This window comes from Atractosteus spatula, chromosome 19 (genome assembly GCF_055471065.1).
Source record: "Atractosteus spatula isolate fAtrSpa1 chromosome 19, fAtrSpa1.hap1, whole genome shotgun sequence".
Lineage (NCBI taxonomy): Eukaryota > Metazoa > Chordata > Actinopteri > Semionotiformes > Lepisosteidae > Atractosteus > Atractosteus spatula.
Genome location: NC_142724.1, coordinates 9,724,940 through 9,742,763, shown reverse-complemented (window position 1 = coordinate 9,742,763; position 17,824 = coordinate 9,724,940). Strand labels below are relative to the sequence as shown.

General features: G+C 44.0%; 1 protein-coding gene across 1 annotated transcript; it reads right to left on the bottom strand.

The window, feature by feature from the left end:
• Positions 1-1,441: 1,441 nt before the first annotated feature.
• On the bottom strand, positions 1,442-17,218 carry ddx27 (DEAD-box helicase 27). The gene is made up of 21 exons (XM_088937444.1): positions 16,795-17,218; positions 14,953-15,102; positions 14,501-14,560; positions 14,076-14,259; positions 13,480-13,532; positions 12,454-12,540; positions 11,370-11,475; positions 10,339-10,512; positions 10,039-10,189; positions 9,047-9,146; positions 8,470-8,611; positions 8,101-8,254; positions 7,832-7,913; positions 7,141-7,318; positions 6,180-6,286; positions 5,249-5,345; positions 4,432-4,523; positions 4,059-4,179; positions 3,592-3,685; positions 2,509-2,583; positions 1,442-1,700 (listed from the first exon to the last, which is right to left on the bottom strand). The coding sequence occupies exons 1-21, from the start codon at positions 16,879-16,881 to the stop codon at positions 1,685-1,687; spliced, it is 2,310 nt and encodes a 769-aa protein (XP_088793570.1). The 5' UTR covers positions 16,882-17,218; the 3' UTR covers positions 1,442-1,684.
• Positions 17,219-17,824: the final 606 nt, after the last annotated feature.

The window sequence follows — 17,824 nt, the reverse complement described above, 5'->3', positions numbered from 1 at the left end:
ACAGCCAATCGACACTAGAGCCTGTATTCTTAAAGAGCCCCATGTCATTAAAAAACATTCGGGAAGTTTATTTCTCGCAGAACACTCTCGGAAAAAACAATTCTACCATGACATTTTTGGTTAGATCAATCATGTAAAACTGCCATCTGTATATTTTTAGAAGCAGACTTTCGTAAGGTTAAAAATTAAGGGATGATCCAAGTGTAGTAGAGACTTGAATTAATAATTTAGTTTAACGGAACTGCTCTTGGCAGTGTTTTAAGGTATGTAAAATTATTTGACCAATAATATCTTGTAGTAAGAGCTTTTTCGATTGTCATTAGGTGGAAATGTACATGTATTTTTCATTAGCACAATCAGTGTATGCACTGAAGACGTGATTTCATTTCTAAGCGTATTGAATGAGGATACCAGAAAGAAAAATACTGTAGTGTCAATTTAATAACCTTTAATATACTTTCCCAATACAGCATGGACCTCTGCAGCTTCATTGCAACATCCCAGAATCTCCACTGAATATAGATGTTTTCTCACTTGATCTTACTCTTTCCAAGCAATGCAGATTCTTGCTGTTCTACAGTTTTAGGGATGAATTGTTTGCTCCAGTCAAGGTCATTCTGATCCATTTATCTCCAGCACTCAATCCCATCATTTCACATGCCTCCAACACCCTGTCCCTGAAGACTGCATGGACCTTCTTGTTCTCATCCCACCTCCGATCTCTAATCACCGCTACACAGTTTGGAATCGGATTCTATTTAATCATGCACTCGTCAAAATTTAAAGGAATATAGCACATTAGGAACGAAGACATCCCTGAATTAAAAACTATACCATTTGAAGGAAGGGGGGCTTCTCTTTCTATCCAAAATACTTGAAGGAGCAGGAAGAAGCAGACATTTTAAAAGTGACCACATTTTTAAATGATCTGATTAATAATGAATCAATAAACAGCATACCAAGGGCGTGTCCATCTGTATAAGATGTGACTCAGTTTGATCCAGTCAGGATTTGTCACCTGACTTGATTTACTCAGAACAGAAAGGCACACATTATCGGTGCGGTGGCTCTGTGCCTAAGGATCTGCACCTGTGGCTGGAAGGTTGCCGGTTCGTATCCCGTGGCCAGCTCAGGAATCCTACTCTGTTGGGCTCCCGAGCAAAGCCCTTAACCCCAACTGCTCCAGGGGCGCCGTATAAATGGCTGACTCTGCGCTCTGACCCCAAGCTTCTCTCCCTGTCTGTGTGTCTCATGGAGAGTAAGTTGGGGTAGGTGAAAAGACAAATTCCTAATACAAGAAATTGTGTATGGCCAATAAAGTGATCTTATATTATCCCAACAAAGCAAGTTCCGTAACTCCAGAAGGAAGCACAAAAAACAGTGGATTATAGGCCTTGCATTTGGAACACTGCAATAATCAAATAATGTATACCTCTATTAACTTTTCTGAAAACATTTATTTAACAGTGGGTCTTTCATGGCTAGAACTGCCTCAAAGCTCAGTTGTGAGTCTAGATGGCAGTGGATTAACTGTGAACTGGCGGCCACACTGAGTCACTGGCAGACCAAGGAACTGCAGACATAATGTAAAATAAGGATTTTCTCAGGTCTTATTGTCCACCATTGAAAAACACTCTTCTTTCTCCACTCTGAGACTCTTCTTCATGGTCAAAACATCACTTCTTTATTTCCGTCGGTACCTGAAACACCGAAATGGCAAAGAGGATATTTCAGAGAAGAACAACCTTGCCTACTTGATTATGTCAATAATCTGAACAGAGCACACCACGTTTCCTAGTCAGTGAAAGATCTTATGAAAGTCCTGCCTTCAAAAGCACCGTAAAAGGTTACCTATACTGTGACATTCATAGCAATGTTATGAAAAAAACAAAACCCAATGCTACTTAAAATCATGCTGTAAACGCTACTGAAAAATACCCTACTTGGACAAAATACCAGTTGCTGCATGGCTACAGCACTGAAGAAGAACCACTCTAGACATGCTTCATGTCTCTGCCTCTGCCTTTACAATTGTATAGTGACTCTAAAAAACATAATACCTCCAGTTCTGTAGCTTTGAAAATTTAAGAAATGGTATAAAGAGGCTCAATTACATTTTACTGAGCAATGTCAGCAATGTGAATGCTATAATCACAGTCTGGTCAAAAAATCAGGATGAAAAAAATCCAGCAAATAAAAAAAATTGTATCATTAAGCCTTAAGACTTAAGTGCTGGGACCTAACATGAGAAATGATGCAGAGCAGAGCAGGAGATCATAAGTTTAAAAATTCTTACAACCCTCTATATAACATGGTTTGAATTCACTGCAGTGAGAAAACATGGCAATCTACACTTTTGTATGTCGCAGATTATATATCAAAAGAAAACACATTTCTGCCTGATTCATAACTAGATGGCATCGGAAATCTCAAACTTCATGTCCTGTCATGCTCTGTCCCATGTGACGAAACCATTTCACTGACAGGAGCTGGCTGTGTGGAACGTACTTGGCTTTGGACTTGAAACGACCTCCCTTCTTGTGGGAGGGCAGGCCCAGCCTCTTCCTGTCTTCAAAGGAGGGCCTGGGAAGAGAGAGATCATGCAGTGAATACCGTCATTCCCCCTTCTTTAAATATATGAAATAATTATTTCCATCTGCAATTTATCAAGCTTAACCGCTAAGCATTTATCTAACATTTTATTGGCAAGGAAAGAAGGGATTTTCTTTCTGTAAAACAAACTTGCGTGTCAATCGCAAGAGATCAAGATCCAGGATGTCACCAGATCTGAGCTGTGGTACAACGTCAGTGTAGCATCTTGAGATGCATTTACAAAAGTGTGTTGAAATGATACCCCAGTGTGCCACAATTCGAAAAGGAACAAGAGACATTAAAATTAATGAGGGAGTCTGTTATGCAACTGAGGTTATATTTTGTTTCAAGATGAAACTCTTAAAGAGATACAAGCAAGTTGTGCATAAGCAGTAAAAGTTAACACATAAAACATAAAATGTTGTATGGGCCACTCCTAGGTAATTATGATGATCACAAGTTCAAGAATATCTTCACTTCTGTACTTCTCCTTTTGGACAAAGACACTTCTTTATTTTTAAGATTTGCTACTCTGTGCCAGCTATTTAAAGAAAAACAATTCTGGACTGTGAACCGTGTGGGTGCACTCTGTCTTCTTACAATATAATCTCTTACTCAAAACTCAAGCTGTTATGAACAAAATGTAATTCTGGCCAATATTTTATCTGAATTTCTGTTGTAATTTCTGCCTTTTAAGGTGAGGGGATTTGCCAGAAAGAGTCAACCAAATGAAAAAAAAATGAAATTTTGAGTAATATGAATATAAATAATATGAAAGCTAACTTTGACTTTGATTTTCATAGATGTAGTCATAAATTGATGATTTTACTTTCGCCAACACAGTTACTATTGATTACAGTACTCATTCCGTGCTACTAAAGTGCCTTCTGATATTAGTCATTAATAGTATTAAAGAAACATAAAATGGCCGTAGATAATTAATATTGAAAAGCTCTGGAGCTGATTTAGATACAATTGGTTTCACATTCTGTTACCTACCCCGCACGGTATTGTTTCAGAGCCTTCTTGCTCGTGTTAGTCAGCTCCTTGTCAAACACAGACTTCTTCCCAGACTGGCGGGTCTTCTGCTTCTCTGCAAGAGGTCAAAGAGCAAAGACCATCAGGGATATTCACTCAAGAGACCTCTCTGGACAATCTCAACACTTCCCATATGATTATATGGCATTAGGGAGTGTAGGAAACATAGCATGGTGGGAAATACTTCATTATTGCAGTTCTATATGTGCGTGGAGGTATTTCCCTATGGCTGAGGATATATTCCTTTCCACCAAGATCCACCTTTCTTCAAAATTTTCAAAGACATCTTGAAACCGACCAACTAATTTTCAACAGGAACAAAATTGTGACATTCCTACAGCCCTTTACCTGTGAGATAAAGAACAAGATTCTCTTAGTCCACAAAATTATACCCAGGAAGTGAACTGAAAGGTGAAAGAGACACTTACCATTTTGCACTGGCTCATCTTCAAGAATGGCCCTAGCTCGTTTGGGCTTGCGATCTCGTTTGGCCACCCTCTCTGCATACATCTGCGCTTTCAGTATCTCAAACTGGGCTCGGTCTTCTGCCTGGAGATGAGGGGAGAGATGCACGGAATGCTGGGAAACTCGTAGACTTCAAAATCTACAGGACAAGACTGTTTAGGTGGCAGAGTCAATGCAGACAGCAATGTGGGTCAGTGGTTAGAGACAAAAGAGAGAGAGAGGGTAAGGAGGCTGGTGGATAGAGCTGAGAGACTAGAAGAGAAGATGAAACCCAGAGGAGGTGTGGACTGGTTGTTAAAGGTTATGTCAGCTCAGCCTTATGGGAAGAAATCTTACTGTCATTTCTTTCTTCTTGCTCTCCTTGACGAACTTCTGTCTCTTCTTCTTGCTTCTCAAAGCTAAATCGAATTCCTGTAGGACTTTTGTCACTTAGAAAGAGGGAGAAAGAGAGGGAAAGGAATAAGCAGAGACCTCTTTAATTCATACAGAAGTAGCATACAGCTGCTTCAGCCCCTGAGTTTCATCTCCTAGGTATAGGCATGTCAGACATTTCTGATCATTAACCTGCTCAGAGTTGTTTAGACAACTACAGAAGGACAGCAATTAAATCAACAACTTGAAGACAGGCTGAAAAGTTTCCCAATTTACTTGTCAACAGTACAAAGCTATTTGCATGGCCGCTCCAAAGAAACCCTGTATTAGACAAAATAAGGATTTCCAGGAGAACATCACATTAGCCTTTGCGCTGTCAGCAGGAGCAGGTGCTTTAAAATACACCTTGCCCCCAGCCTGCAAATCGGAAAAGCATCAGCTCTTTACTTCCCAAAGTGTGCTCAAATGGAGTTAGTGAATGCTCAAAATGAAATACTTTAACAGCTTTTAACAGAAAACGCTCAAGTAGAGGGCAGTATTTTCATGGAGAACACAGATGGTCTCCATTTCTAAGCAGCAGTGAAATCCGGAGTGAGTGACAGCAGTAGGTTTGAAGCGAAAAGAAAGAAGAACTGGCAAATGTTTCCACACCGCTGTCCATCGGATTTCAGCACGCCCTCCTACAAGTTTGCCTCAAAATCCCCTCGCCTGCTCTCCTTCTCCTGACTCATGTCCATCACCAGTGCTGCCCCCTCCTCCCCTTGCCTCTCTCCAGACTCACTTCGCTCCTTCTTGCGCTCCTCATGGGTCTGAAACCACGTCCTCTGTGGCTGTGTCTCCTCGCTGGCCTGGGTCAGACGCTTCTGAGCTGAACTGATCTAAACCAAAAGCACATACATACAAGTACATAGAGCCATAATTATTGGTGCACTTCGAAATCTTAACGAAATACTGTTATGCTACCTTATCTTGTATACTACAAATTTGATTGTGGAGCTTGATTGCAATCGTAATATTTTTATCAAAAAATATCATTGATCTTCATTCAATGCCCTTGGATATGAAGGATCTCCCGGATAATTATAAGTTCATATTACTGTCTTATACATGTACACTCCTCCTCTCCTTTCTTGGATTCACTAAAGAAAACGCTAGCTAACCAGCCTACCAGCCTAATAGCCTCCTAACATTTGTAACCTTTCTTATCTTACAGTATATCCCAAATTTGAACATTTCTCTCATCCACAGCACTCCTGAATATCTTGGCGCCACATGGAGGGATGATGCCTCTCTCCCTGATGTCACTGCAAGCTTGCAGGCACCCAGCAATGTTGCAGGAGGAGCTGAGAGACTACCCAACTCATGCCAGCTCCACCCTGGCAATGCTCTGCCAATACTGCACCAACACCTGGAGTCCAGGTTAGTCGATTCATGCTCAGAGTGCTGCTGCCTGGGCTGTAAAACTCCATCTACACTCCAAGAGAGAGTCTTAGTGCCAGGCACTCAGGAGCCTACTGAGTATTTGTTTTTTAACCCACACCCAGAGATGATATGTAAAAAAACACTAAACAGCAAAAGGCTTGATTTCATGTTTTGATGAGTTAAAGAACTTCATAAATGATAACTGTGCTGGAAGAAAAATCAGAAGTGATGAGGGTTCCCCTGAAACAACCAAAGAAAAGCTACTTAGGATAGCTGCTCCAATGCCCTACCTGAGCCTCTGACTTGATCATCTCGCGCTCTTCTTTTTCCAGTTGCATTACTGAGTAAATGTCTTTCTCCAGCTTCTCGATCCGGTCGCGGAATTTAACTATGACCTCTGGAGGACGGAGAGAGAGGCGGAGAAAGACAGGAAGCGGGAAAAGACAATAAGGGAGTTTTACAGCCGAAAGGAGGAAGGCAGTGTGGGGAATTAAAGGACAAAGACGAGAGAGAAGATGACAGGAAGAGTAAAGAATCCACAAGAGGAATGGGACAGCACACGAAAAAAGAAGGAATGAAGGAAGAGTAAAAAAATGTGCAGAAGAGAATTAAAGGTGAAAAGGAGGTAGAATGGGACAGGAAGAGAAATTCATTATAGGATAACACAGCTAATTTACATGAAACATACATCATTCCTAATTGCAAATGTTAGCAAATAGCACCATGCATCATACAGCACAGAATTAGCTAAGCACAGTTATCCCTAAAGAAGACTCATAACTCTACAAAGCCCTGGAAGATTCAAGAGACTTTGAAAAATAAACTACCTGGTTTATTTTTGAAGGAATTGTTATAAATGGGGTGTCATCCAGGTACTGAGTGAATACAACACATCACTAACAAAATAAAGGTTGATCAGCCATGATTTTCAAGTAATGAATCAATTGGGTTTCTCCTTACATACCACTTACTTTTTTTCAGAAAGGGGAGCTTCTAAGGAGAGAAAGTGTCCAAAATCAGAGGATTGCACCAAGAGGTACAATTTTCACTTCTTCTGTCTTTACTAATAGAGAGCTGAAACTCAAGCTGCACTTAAAACTAGTCAGGATGCGAACCCTGACGAGACCAGAGACAGAAATGAAACAGCTGAAGATCCTGTGACACAGTGGGCAATAGTGCTGTAAAGAGCAGAAAAATGGCTATAAAACTCAATTTTTCTGAAACGCAAGATGGAATTAGTGCAACTCTTACCCTGTGGCACCACCCGGGCTTTGACGGGGGCCTTGGCTTTCTTGACGATCTCCTTCAGCATCTTCCTCTCTGTCTCCCCCACCAGCGAGACGGAGCGCCCCGTCTTGCCCGCGCGGGCTGTGCGCCCCACCCTGTGCACATAGTGCTTGATGGTGTTGGGCATGGTGAAGTTGATCACCTGGCAGACCAAGGAAACAGCAGCTGGCATCAGCCTCTTCTCCTCCCCACATTCCAGGGCAAGAGTCGATTATTTTACTCAACAGAGTCTACGCAGCATGGTGCTTAAGTCTAAACAAAAAGGGTCACTATCACCAATTAAAACTACCAAGATAAACCATACACCACTGAGTGCTTTAGAACAGAGAAACAAATGCCACATAAAGACATCTTTAATTCCATAACAAGTCACTTTCCATGTTTACAAGTATTTTTATATCCCTCCTGCTATCCACCTCACTCTACCCAGCCCCTCCATCTTTAAGATTAACCACAATTGTCATCTCTGAAGCAGGGGACTGAAGCACAGCTGTGCAAGACATTTTGCAAAAATAAAAAGCATTTCTGCCACTTTTGCCAATATGACACGACTTCTCAGACCTCATTGTTGGACGTCCCTTGTATTAGTGTACCGTCAGTTTACCCTTGCCAGAGGTAAGGGGTCCATCAGTAAGAGAGCAAGAGAAAATCTCACCGTCTTCACCCCATCGATGTCCAGCCCTCTGGCTGCTACATCTGTGGCCACCAGGATGTCAATCTGCTCATCTTTAAAGCGTCTGGGGAAGGAGAACAAAAGGCACTTCAGAGTGTAACCAAACAGAAAAACGTACCTACCCAGCAGGCTGGGTTGGAACAACAGATAAACGCTCCCCAGTGCAGAAAAAAAAGAAATCGGCACGAGTCCAGTACGTGCTTAGGGCAGGTGTGCGTGGAGGATGCTGGGATAGGTGGGCAGCTTCTTACCGCAGGGCCTCCAGCCTCTGGGTCTGCGACAGGTTCCCATGCAGCTCCCCCACCTTCAGCCCCATCAGCCCCAGCAGGATGTGCATGCGGTGGGCCTGCTTCTTGGTCTGGATGAAGAGCATCACGTGGTCCTGGAACGTCCGGGTTAGCAGGGCTGATTGAGACAGACACGCAAGGGGTCAACAAACACACACGCAGCGGGTCAATGCAGTCACACTTAGCAGACACACACAACTACAGAAAGCAGCGATACTCTTAACTCAAAACTCTGTACAAAACACAGGTGTGCCCCAGAAGAGCCAATAGGGAGCAGTACTACCCTCTCCTACCCCGAAGCTGTCTCTGTCTCCCCCCACCACCTATCCTCACCACACACGACAGCCTCTCTGTCCCCCTCACGGGCCGGTCTGATCCGCACAAACTCCTGCCGCAGATAGGGGGCCACATCAGTGTTGCTGTTCACAAAGATCCTCACTGGCTGCTTGAGAGACACTGAGGCCAAGTCCTTGACCTGAGATGAAGAAAAAAAGAACAATGTCACTGAGACACAGCTCAAGTCATCTTGGGGCATATGAATTGTCCGTTGTGAAAAAAGAAAAAAAAAAGAGAACAGATGCACAATGTCCATCGTGACCCATGCTTCTCTTTTAAAAGCATTTAAACGTAATCAAGTAATGCCACAAGTAACGGTTGTGAACTATAACCCAGCATCTGTATGGTAAAGTTCAGAGGTATGTCAACTTGGTTTCAGGCTACTAATCTAATTTAAATGGAATTGGATAGCCAATATATCTTAACATTGTTCGTCCTAATGAGTACAAAATCCACAGCGACCATCATATGATACAGGCACAAAAGTGCCTCATCTTTAATGGGGAATCCGTTTCTCTCTGCGTGACAGATGTCTGTGTCTCTTAGTCTGTGCCTGTGACTGGCCAGCCAGTACCTCTTCGCTCATGGTCGCAGAGAACAGCATGGTCTGGCGCTGGTAAGCACACAGCCTGATGATCTCCTTCATCTGCTCCTCGAAATACTCGTCCAGCATCCTGCAACACAGCACAGTGATCACAAGCTCCATGAGTCGTACCCTTGGCCAAAGGCTTGCTGGCGTGGAGCATTCAGGAACACCCCAAACCGAGCTCTCACACTGCTACACGACCAAGATTACTACTTCACTTCCAGTCAACATAACGGTGCATTCGCTCTTGATTTACGAGTGGTGTTGAAGACATTATGCAAATAGTTTTATATTAAGACAGATCCGCATTACAGAACATAATCCTAATCCTTACTTTTGTCTTTGTTTTCTTAGCCAATTATCTAATTTTAAACAGAGTGATGCAATCTTCTATATCATGCAGTCTAAATGTGAGAGAGAAACTTTTAAATTATGCCAGACAGACTGACAAAAGGCATTATGAAGAGCTGATATGATTGACCAGGAACATTTGTTTTGTCAGGCAACACTATCATTGTGACATGAAAATTGTTTTAACGAAACTACATTTGTTGTTAAGGTAAATAACTAAAACCTGAAAATGGTAGAATGCTTAAAGCTCTTTTTTGCCAAATGGTTCACCTTTCACTTCTTCCCAAATCGCCAGTTTACACAATACAAAAACTGCTGCAGCGGTTCTTCAGTGTTTAACCGTTAATAAGAGCGTCCTAAAACAATCTAATCCCAAGTCCATCACAAAAAAACACATTCCATACAATCAAATCTGTTTCAAATCAAAGCTACAGAACACTTAAATAACAGAGACAATAACATCAGGAATTCCACTATAACAACTCCAAGCTGAAGAACCAACCCTTCACTCAGATTAATACTGAATAATGTACTCGTGGGTGACATTTCTTGAATGAATACAAAACATTAAAAAGGTAACGAACTGTGACACATTCAGATTTCCTTCCCCTCCTGCCACTCAAACATACCGGTCGGCCTCGTCCAGGATGAGGATCTCAATGTGGCTCAGCTCGAAGCTGGGCGTATTGTGCAGGTGGTCAATCAGTCGTCCAGGTGTGGCGATCAGCACGTCTGGTCCAGCCCGCAGCGCGGCCTCCTGGGACTTCAGGTCCAGACCACCTGACACAAAGGAACAAGACACAGGTTGAGAGCAATCTACGTCTGGAATAAAAACGTGAACATCCTCAAATATGAGCCTTGTGACTCCAGACTTGGAGCGTGTGTGCTGTGGAGAGGAGGATAAAGGGTGTGTGATTACTCCAGCTTACCCACTGCCAGGCAGGTGGTGACGCTGGTGAACTGTGCCAGCTGGCGGGCGACTGAGTGCACCTGGATGCCCAGCTCACGGGTCGGCACCAGGACCAGCACCCGGGTCACCTGTGTCTGGCGGGGCTTGTAGATCAGTCGCTCCAGGACTGGCAGCATGAAGGCAGCCGTCTTACCTGAGAGAGGGACAGAGGGGGAAGGAGGAGTAGGAGGGAAACGGACCAGGAGCATGGTGAAAGATGGTAACGGAGTGTGAGAGAGCGAGCATGTAGGCAGGAGAGATAAAAGAGGGCAGGAGCAGGGAGACAGGAAGACAGAAAGCAAGACATGGAGGAGAAGAGAGAAAGAGACAGGGGAAGCAGAGAGAATTAAGGAAGGAAAGCGAGCAAAGAAGAAGAAAAAAGGCAAGAGGAGGAAGGAAGACAGAGAGATGATGAACACAGAAAGAGCTTCAATATTTACTGCAAAAAGTCAGAACAAATATCAGAAAAGAATTACATGGATGATATTTAAACAAATGGGTAAATCTCAGTGCTATACTTAAAAGTTATGTTGGTTATTCCTGAACATGCAATTTGCTAATCAGCCATGTTGGTTTTTTCATAGTCCTTAAACTGCTAACAAAAATGTAACATCAGTATAACCCCAAATTGCAAGGTGACTAACTGCTGAGTCAGCCCTACAAAGCAGAAGCAGAAAATAACCCTATATTTCACACCTACAGAGAAACCCGTGCCATACAAATGTCAAGAAAGCATTTCTCCCTAATGCAGTTTGCTACGCCTAAACCTCCAACACAATTTTACACAGAAAAATTAAATTTTACTTTCATGCACATGCAATCTGATCTGTGCCTACACTTTTAGAACACTCAATGCAGCTAGCTGCAGATTACGAGTGAGACAATTTGGTCAGGTCCTTTTTTCCAGAATGGGTTTATGGTAAAGTCCTATTTATATGCACATCATCCTTCAAGGCTTCTAGTGGTACTCAGTTAGCGGTTTCATTCCCATCCTGCTCCCAAGTAACTCACCTGTCCCAGTGGCTGCGCAGGCACAGATATCCTTGCCCAGGAGGCCCACAGGCACACAGGCTTTCTGAATGGGAGTGGGCTGCTTAAACCCCATTGCAGTGACAGCCTAGGAGAAATAGTCAAAAGGCTTTTTATTGGTCAAACCTGGATCTGTGCTTTGCAAACATGCAGTGACGTTTTGTGTTCATATACAGTATCTGCAGTGTGTGAGTATTAAGAAAGGGTTGTGGGGATGAAGCGAGTAACCCAAGACACTCCTTAAATGGTGTGAAGTGTGAAGGACTGATGCTGAATCTGGATGGAATGTGTATGGCGCAGAGAGTGCAAACGCTGATAAAGTGTGCATTAGGATCTAGATCTGTTTATGTGGATGAATAACCCGATAAGAGATGGCAGTTTCAACAGCCTGGAAGGGAAGCAAGGAAAGAACAAGAAGGACCGCAGTGAAAAATGAAACAAAGGACAAGTACTGCATGGCATAAGCAACTCCTTGAAGAAGTGTGTAATAAGCGCAGGAGCACATGTGAAACACATGTGTGACAGCATGTGTGAAAGGTGCGAGTTACAGTGCATAATGAATTAAGAGATAAGATCACTTTATTGGCCATATATAATTTCTTGCATTAGGAATTTTTCTTTTCGCATACCCCAGCTTGCTCTCCATGAGACACACAGGCGGGGAGAGAGACGCTTGGGGTCAGAGCGCGGGGTCAGCCATTTATACGGCACCCTTGGAGCAGCTGGGGTTAAGGGCCTTGCTCAAGGGCCCAACGGAGTAGGATTCCTCTGCTGGCCATGGGATTTGAACCGGCAACCTTCCAGCCACAGGCACAGATCCTTAGCCACAGAGTCACTGCTCTGCCCCTAATTGGTGTATTTGCATTTCAGTTAAAGCGCTGTTCAGGACACATTCATGTCTGTGTTATTGTGTGCAGGTTTTTAAATCAACAGCAAAGATAGGAGTGCTTTCACGTGGACCCACAGGAAAGATGTGTGCCACAGGCAACAGCCTGCTGGATGTGTCTGGGGGGGGTAGGTGATCCTCACCACACAGCACACCGCACACCGAGCATGCGTGGCTCACCTTGAGCAGTGGCCTGGACAAGTTCATCTCCTGGAAGGTCAGGCTCTCGTCGTACTGTGAAGCATCCTCAAAGAAGGCCTCAGGAGGCTAAGGAGAAACATTAAAAAAAAAAAATCATTCTCAGTGTTTATGTAGGCCATTTCATCCCGAAAGTTCCCAAAGAGCTGTAGAGGCAGTAGAGGGACTCACATCATTAACAACCGAAGTGCAGCACACGGTGGAATGTTACACAGCAATCATTCCGTGCAAGACTGCACTGAAGGCCTTATTAGATACAGAGGAGGTAAGTAATTAAACTACAGTGAGACATGCAGATCTTCTAGACTGAAGTAGCCCAGGGAAAAGGGGACAGCAACCCTACTCCGTGACACAGTGTGCAAGATATTTAATGACTACAAGTCGCCATTAACTCTGGACTCAAACAAAAGATAGCTATTATAGCTCAGGGTCATTTGTCACTATGCAGAGGCACTGGAGTGGAATTTCTGAAGGAATAGTGCCACCTGCTGGTCAAGCCACATTACTTTCTGCAGCAACTCGCCCCTTCTTGGTGGATGACGACGCAAGAGCTGACCAGTTCAGGTTTTAACAGCAGGCAGACTCAGTACGCTGGGGCACACTCTGCTTTTTCAGGATTTTAACAGTGCGAGTTATTTCATCGACACCTACAGGGCAGATATGTGCTGCCAGAGCCCAGCTGTGTCGGGTCTGCTGACGTAGACCAGGGGAGGTGATCTCAGCTCACCCAACAGCAGCAGCCCAGGTAGCTGTGTGGGACAGCTGTGACCCTGTGGTGTTTTCAGGAGGACTGGCGTCAGTCCACCTATCGCCAAATCTCCTATATCTCCTAAGGTAAGTAAAACAGCACAAGGTCTGACAGCATACGTCAGTCAAGGTGTGTACCACTCCAGGGCTGGCACCGATCACTGCAGTATAAAGTAACTGGCTGGTCCTGGGTATAAAGAGGAGGGAAAAAAACTATTGTTCGATTTAAAGGGGGGAGGTTGGACACAGCTCCTCTCTTACCTCTTCTCCATCCTTCTTCTTCTTTTTCCGACGGTCCTTCTCTCTCAGGGTGTCTGTGAGAGGAGCAGGGAAGGTATGCATTAACTCTGTACCTGATGCTAGATTTGAACACCGCTTAGGCATTACTCCCTCAGTGACACTTGTAAGCAAAGATGTTGAGTACAAAGCAGCCAATGCATGTAGAATACCCTTTGATTACTCTTCTACATGCTGTCATCTGAGAACCCATCACCCCAGAAAAGGAAGGGAGCTGTATATCATCACCACTCTCAAACTAGACTGCTGTAATACCTCAGTGGCATGTGTACATGACAACAGTACTAAAAGACACGAATATCAGAGCGTTTGCAAGCACTCTGTTTGGTCCAAGCACTCTACCTTAACTACTGGACTAACTACTAAATACTTCTCGTCACATGCATACGTACACGAAGATGCACCAAAATCCATAACGTAACGCTGAAACACCACCCAGCTCCTACCTGATGTGCACAAAACACCTTACACTGACAAATAACACACAACCCCACACATCCTCAGCTCTATGCAAATGCAATGTAACACACATATCATTAATTTGCTAACATGTTATTTACCGGCTTTGGTCAAGACCTCTTCATCAGCTGAAGAAAATTCTTCCTCCATTTCACTGTCATTGCTGGCTCCCTCCTCCTCTTCCTCCACCTCCTCATCATCGTCTGTCTCTTGCTCCTGACTTTCTCCTTCTTGCTTGGCCTCTGACTCCTCAGCATCTTCTTTCTCTTCCTTCACTGCTTTCTCCTATGCAAACAGATGATACACACAGATACACACAGTTTTCCCCTGCTTGATAAAAGATTCCTGTGCACCACAAATGCAGTAAGAGTGGAAGTTCAAAGGTGAGACGAGGATTTCTTTGGAAAGTGGAGCCAGTTATTCAAAACTTTATTACTGCCACTGGCGCTGCTACTATTGTTGAGACGGCTCCTGTCATAATTGTGAACAATCCTGCCCTCCCGATTCAAAAAGACCGGCCACTCACCTCAGTTCGCCGTTTCTTACGGACTTTCTCGATCTTCTCATCCAAGGTCGTAGGAGCTTTCTGCGGAGGAGAGGGGGAGGATAAGTTTGCCACCTTGCGCTCGGTTCCAATTTCTAACTCTCATCCTGGACTACGGTCAATGGATCCCCCGACACAAGCACTGTCCACTTTCTATCATGTGACAAGCCCCCAGTGCAAACAAAAGAGCCAAGTGTGAGAGGAATGACTGACGTAACCTTCAAGAACAACCTCAGTGCTGCCTGGACAGGCACAGAGGGCTGCTGTTGTGCCACCAGCTAAGAAATACCCTAGTGCATTTCAAAGCCCCTGTCTGGCAAATCCCCATCAAAGTTACGCATTCACAGCCACAGGGAGTGCTACTGCACAGTAAAATAACACCCTGAACCCAAACCCCATATCACATTCAGACAACAGCAAGCCAACGCACTCACCCTCTTCTTCAGCTGCGCCATGACGTCTGCCATAGCCCAGTCCTCGCTGTACAGGCCATCCCGCTCCCCGAACTCAAAGTCGGCGCTGAAGTCCCCCTGGCCGTGCTTTCGAAGGGCCTGCCGTTTCTGTGCCAGGACAATGGGCTGCTCCTGGCGGAATGGAACAGAAGAAAGATACACATGAGAGGAGGCCATTATACCGGGTGATACTTAGTAGTCAATCCACTAGTAAATAACTTGTCCCTGGTTCTCATCCAGCCATTACTTGAAAGAAGCCTGGGTATCGGCTTTGACAAGATGGCTGGGTAGTTTGTTCCACACTCCCGCAACCCTTTGGGTAAAGATGTACTTCCTTTTTTTAGTTTTAAACCCATGACGTTTCTACATGTTTCACTCTTTGCTCTGAAGAAGTCCACTCGGGTGAAGGGAAAAGCAGGACCTCGGAGCACTTTACGGAAGCTCCTAGCCACTAGCCAGGACCCCCTGAAAACTCTCACAGCTGATGCACTGCCTGGCCAGTCTGCTCGACCTTCAGAGACCTCTGGTTCTAACTCCCTAGCTTGTTAACGCATCTTCAGCCAATGTATCTTCTTGTTTAAAATCAAAGAGAAAGCTAATAAGTCAAATTCACTTCAGTGGCTTCTGCTCTTGAACCTGAATAAGCTTTTTTAGTTATAATGACACACAACAAAAAGGCACTATTGGTTAATTGAAATAAATTTATTACATTGGCGATATGTCACTTTTTTGATAGAGAAGACGGTTACCCGCACAAATGTGTACTTAAAGTAAGGACACAGCTGAAATTAAAAAAGAATAGATACTGTATAGCAAATGCTATGGTACACATGAAGTGTTTGTAGCGCAAGTCTCAAAATAAAGTTTAAAGACTTTTAATGACCACCCTACCATTTATATATAACATATACAAGGGGGTATTTTATATACAAAATACATTTCAATATTGTTAAAAACTGGATAAAACGAAGATACTGCTACCTAAACTGACTGTTAACTTACAAAAACAAAACGTGAATATTTTGCCATTCTTTAACTGGGAGTTTGTTTTTAATTTTCACTAGCTGTGAAAGTGGCAGTTTTATATTACATTAGCATGCACATTGAATATATTGTAACGCTTACGGCCGTCAGGTACTGTGTAAGAGCCGGCGTACCAGAGCAGGTGACGTCACCGCCCTTCCCTATGATAGCAGGACTACAGCTACTGGGCTGGAGAGAGATCTCTCTTTAGCTCACGGGGCTAGGTCGCTGCAGAGAGACGCGGAAGTCCCGGGTTCGAGCCACCTATACTTTGGGCCGACCAGATGCGGCAAGGGCGCCCGCCTGAGCCCCCGTTGCGTTACATTGGTGTCAGAAGCGGGGTGGGATAGCCCTTCGCCGGGGACGGCGATTTAAGCGGGGGAGAGTGTAACGCTTACGGCCGTCAGGTACTGTGTAAGAGCCGGCGTACCAGAGCAGGTGACGTCACCGCCCTTCCCTATGATAGCAGGACTACAGCTACTGGGCTGGAGAGAGATCTCTCTTTAGCTCACGGGGTTGGGTCGCTGCAGAGAGACGCGGAAGTCCCGGGTTCGAGCCACCTATACTTTGGGCCGACCAGATGCGGCAAGGGCGCCCGCCGGAGCCCCCGTTGCGTTACAATATTTTTGATACAGGGAGTGTCTATTTATGCCTTCAGCTTCATTGGTTTCTATCAATGGGCTATCCTAGAACTAGTTAGGATTCAAATCAATTAAAATTAGGTAGCCTAGCTTTTAATCGAAATTGCAAACTGTATTTGGCTAGTACGGTAATATCACCAACCCCTCAAAAAAAACATACCGTCTCGTCTTCAGATTCTGTTTCGGGTTCCTCGGGTACTTCATCCTCATCAAGAATGGTTCCGATCAGATCCAAATCCGCCAACATGGTCTCGCACCAATCTGGCTGCCCTTCAGATTGGTTAATCCAACAGTAATGTATATTTCAAGCAATTTCAACAGGTTTTGGGATGCAGATCTATAGTACAAAAACGCGAAGGTGGGACGATAACAGCTGAACCCGAGAGCTACTAAACGTGAATTCTAATCGTTTCCCCACCTCATCGAATACAAATATAAATCAACGCCCAACTTTCTCAGAACCTCGTCGTGTAGTTTATTTAATTCCCGGTCCCGATCCACGTCGTTTCTGCTCGCTCCCCAACTACACATGCAGTACTGAAGAGGGTACTGCTTGGGAGACGCACACGTGTGGCTCACTATACGGAAGTTGGTCCGCCTGCTTTATCATTCCCCTCCGAGGCTGGCCCAAAACCGGTCCTGAAATACTATCGTTCCTACAGCAACAAATGGGACTGAGATATCTCACGACACCTTTTACACTTTCCGTTCTACGTCTTGCACACATTACGAAATCCATATGCTTTTAAGTAGAACTTGATAAAGTCGCTTTCCATCGCAAAAGTGTCCCATTTAAATCGGAAAAAACATGTAACTCGATTCTTCCGAAATTGCGTGCTAATCAGTCAAATTAAGATCGGGAACGGACAGGAACCCATTGTCTCAATCCCATCAATGTCTATAAAATGTTTTACCCATGTTCATTATTCATAAACAAGATCACATTAACAATAACAATGAGTCACTTAAAATTAATATTCTATATATAAAGCTATGTAACGTGTTAACCATGAACAAGCTTGCCAAGAAAGTCCCTCATTCACCAATAAGAGAAGTCACTTAACCAAATTAATAGGATTGCAAGTAGCTCAGTTTAAGAATCAAAACTCACCTTTGTCATCAGAGCTAGGGAGCAACTTCCAGAATCCTCTGACAATTTATACTCATTTATTGTTGGGTAAAGATCAGTA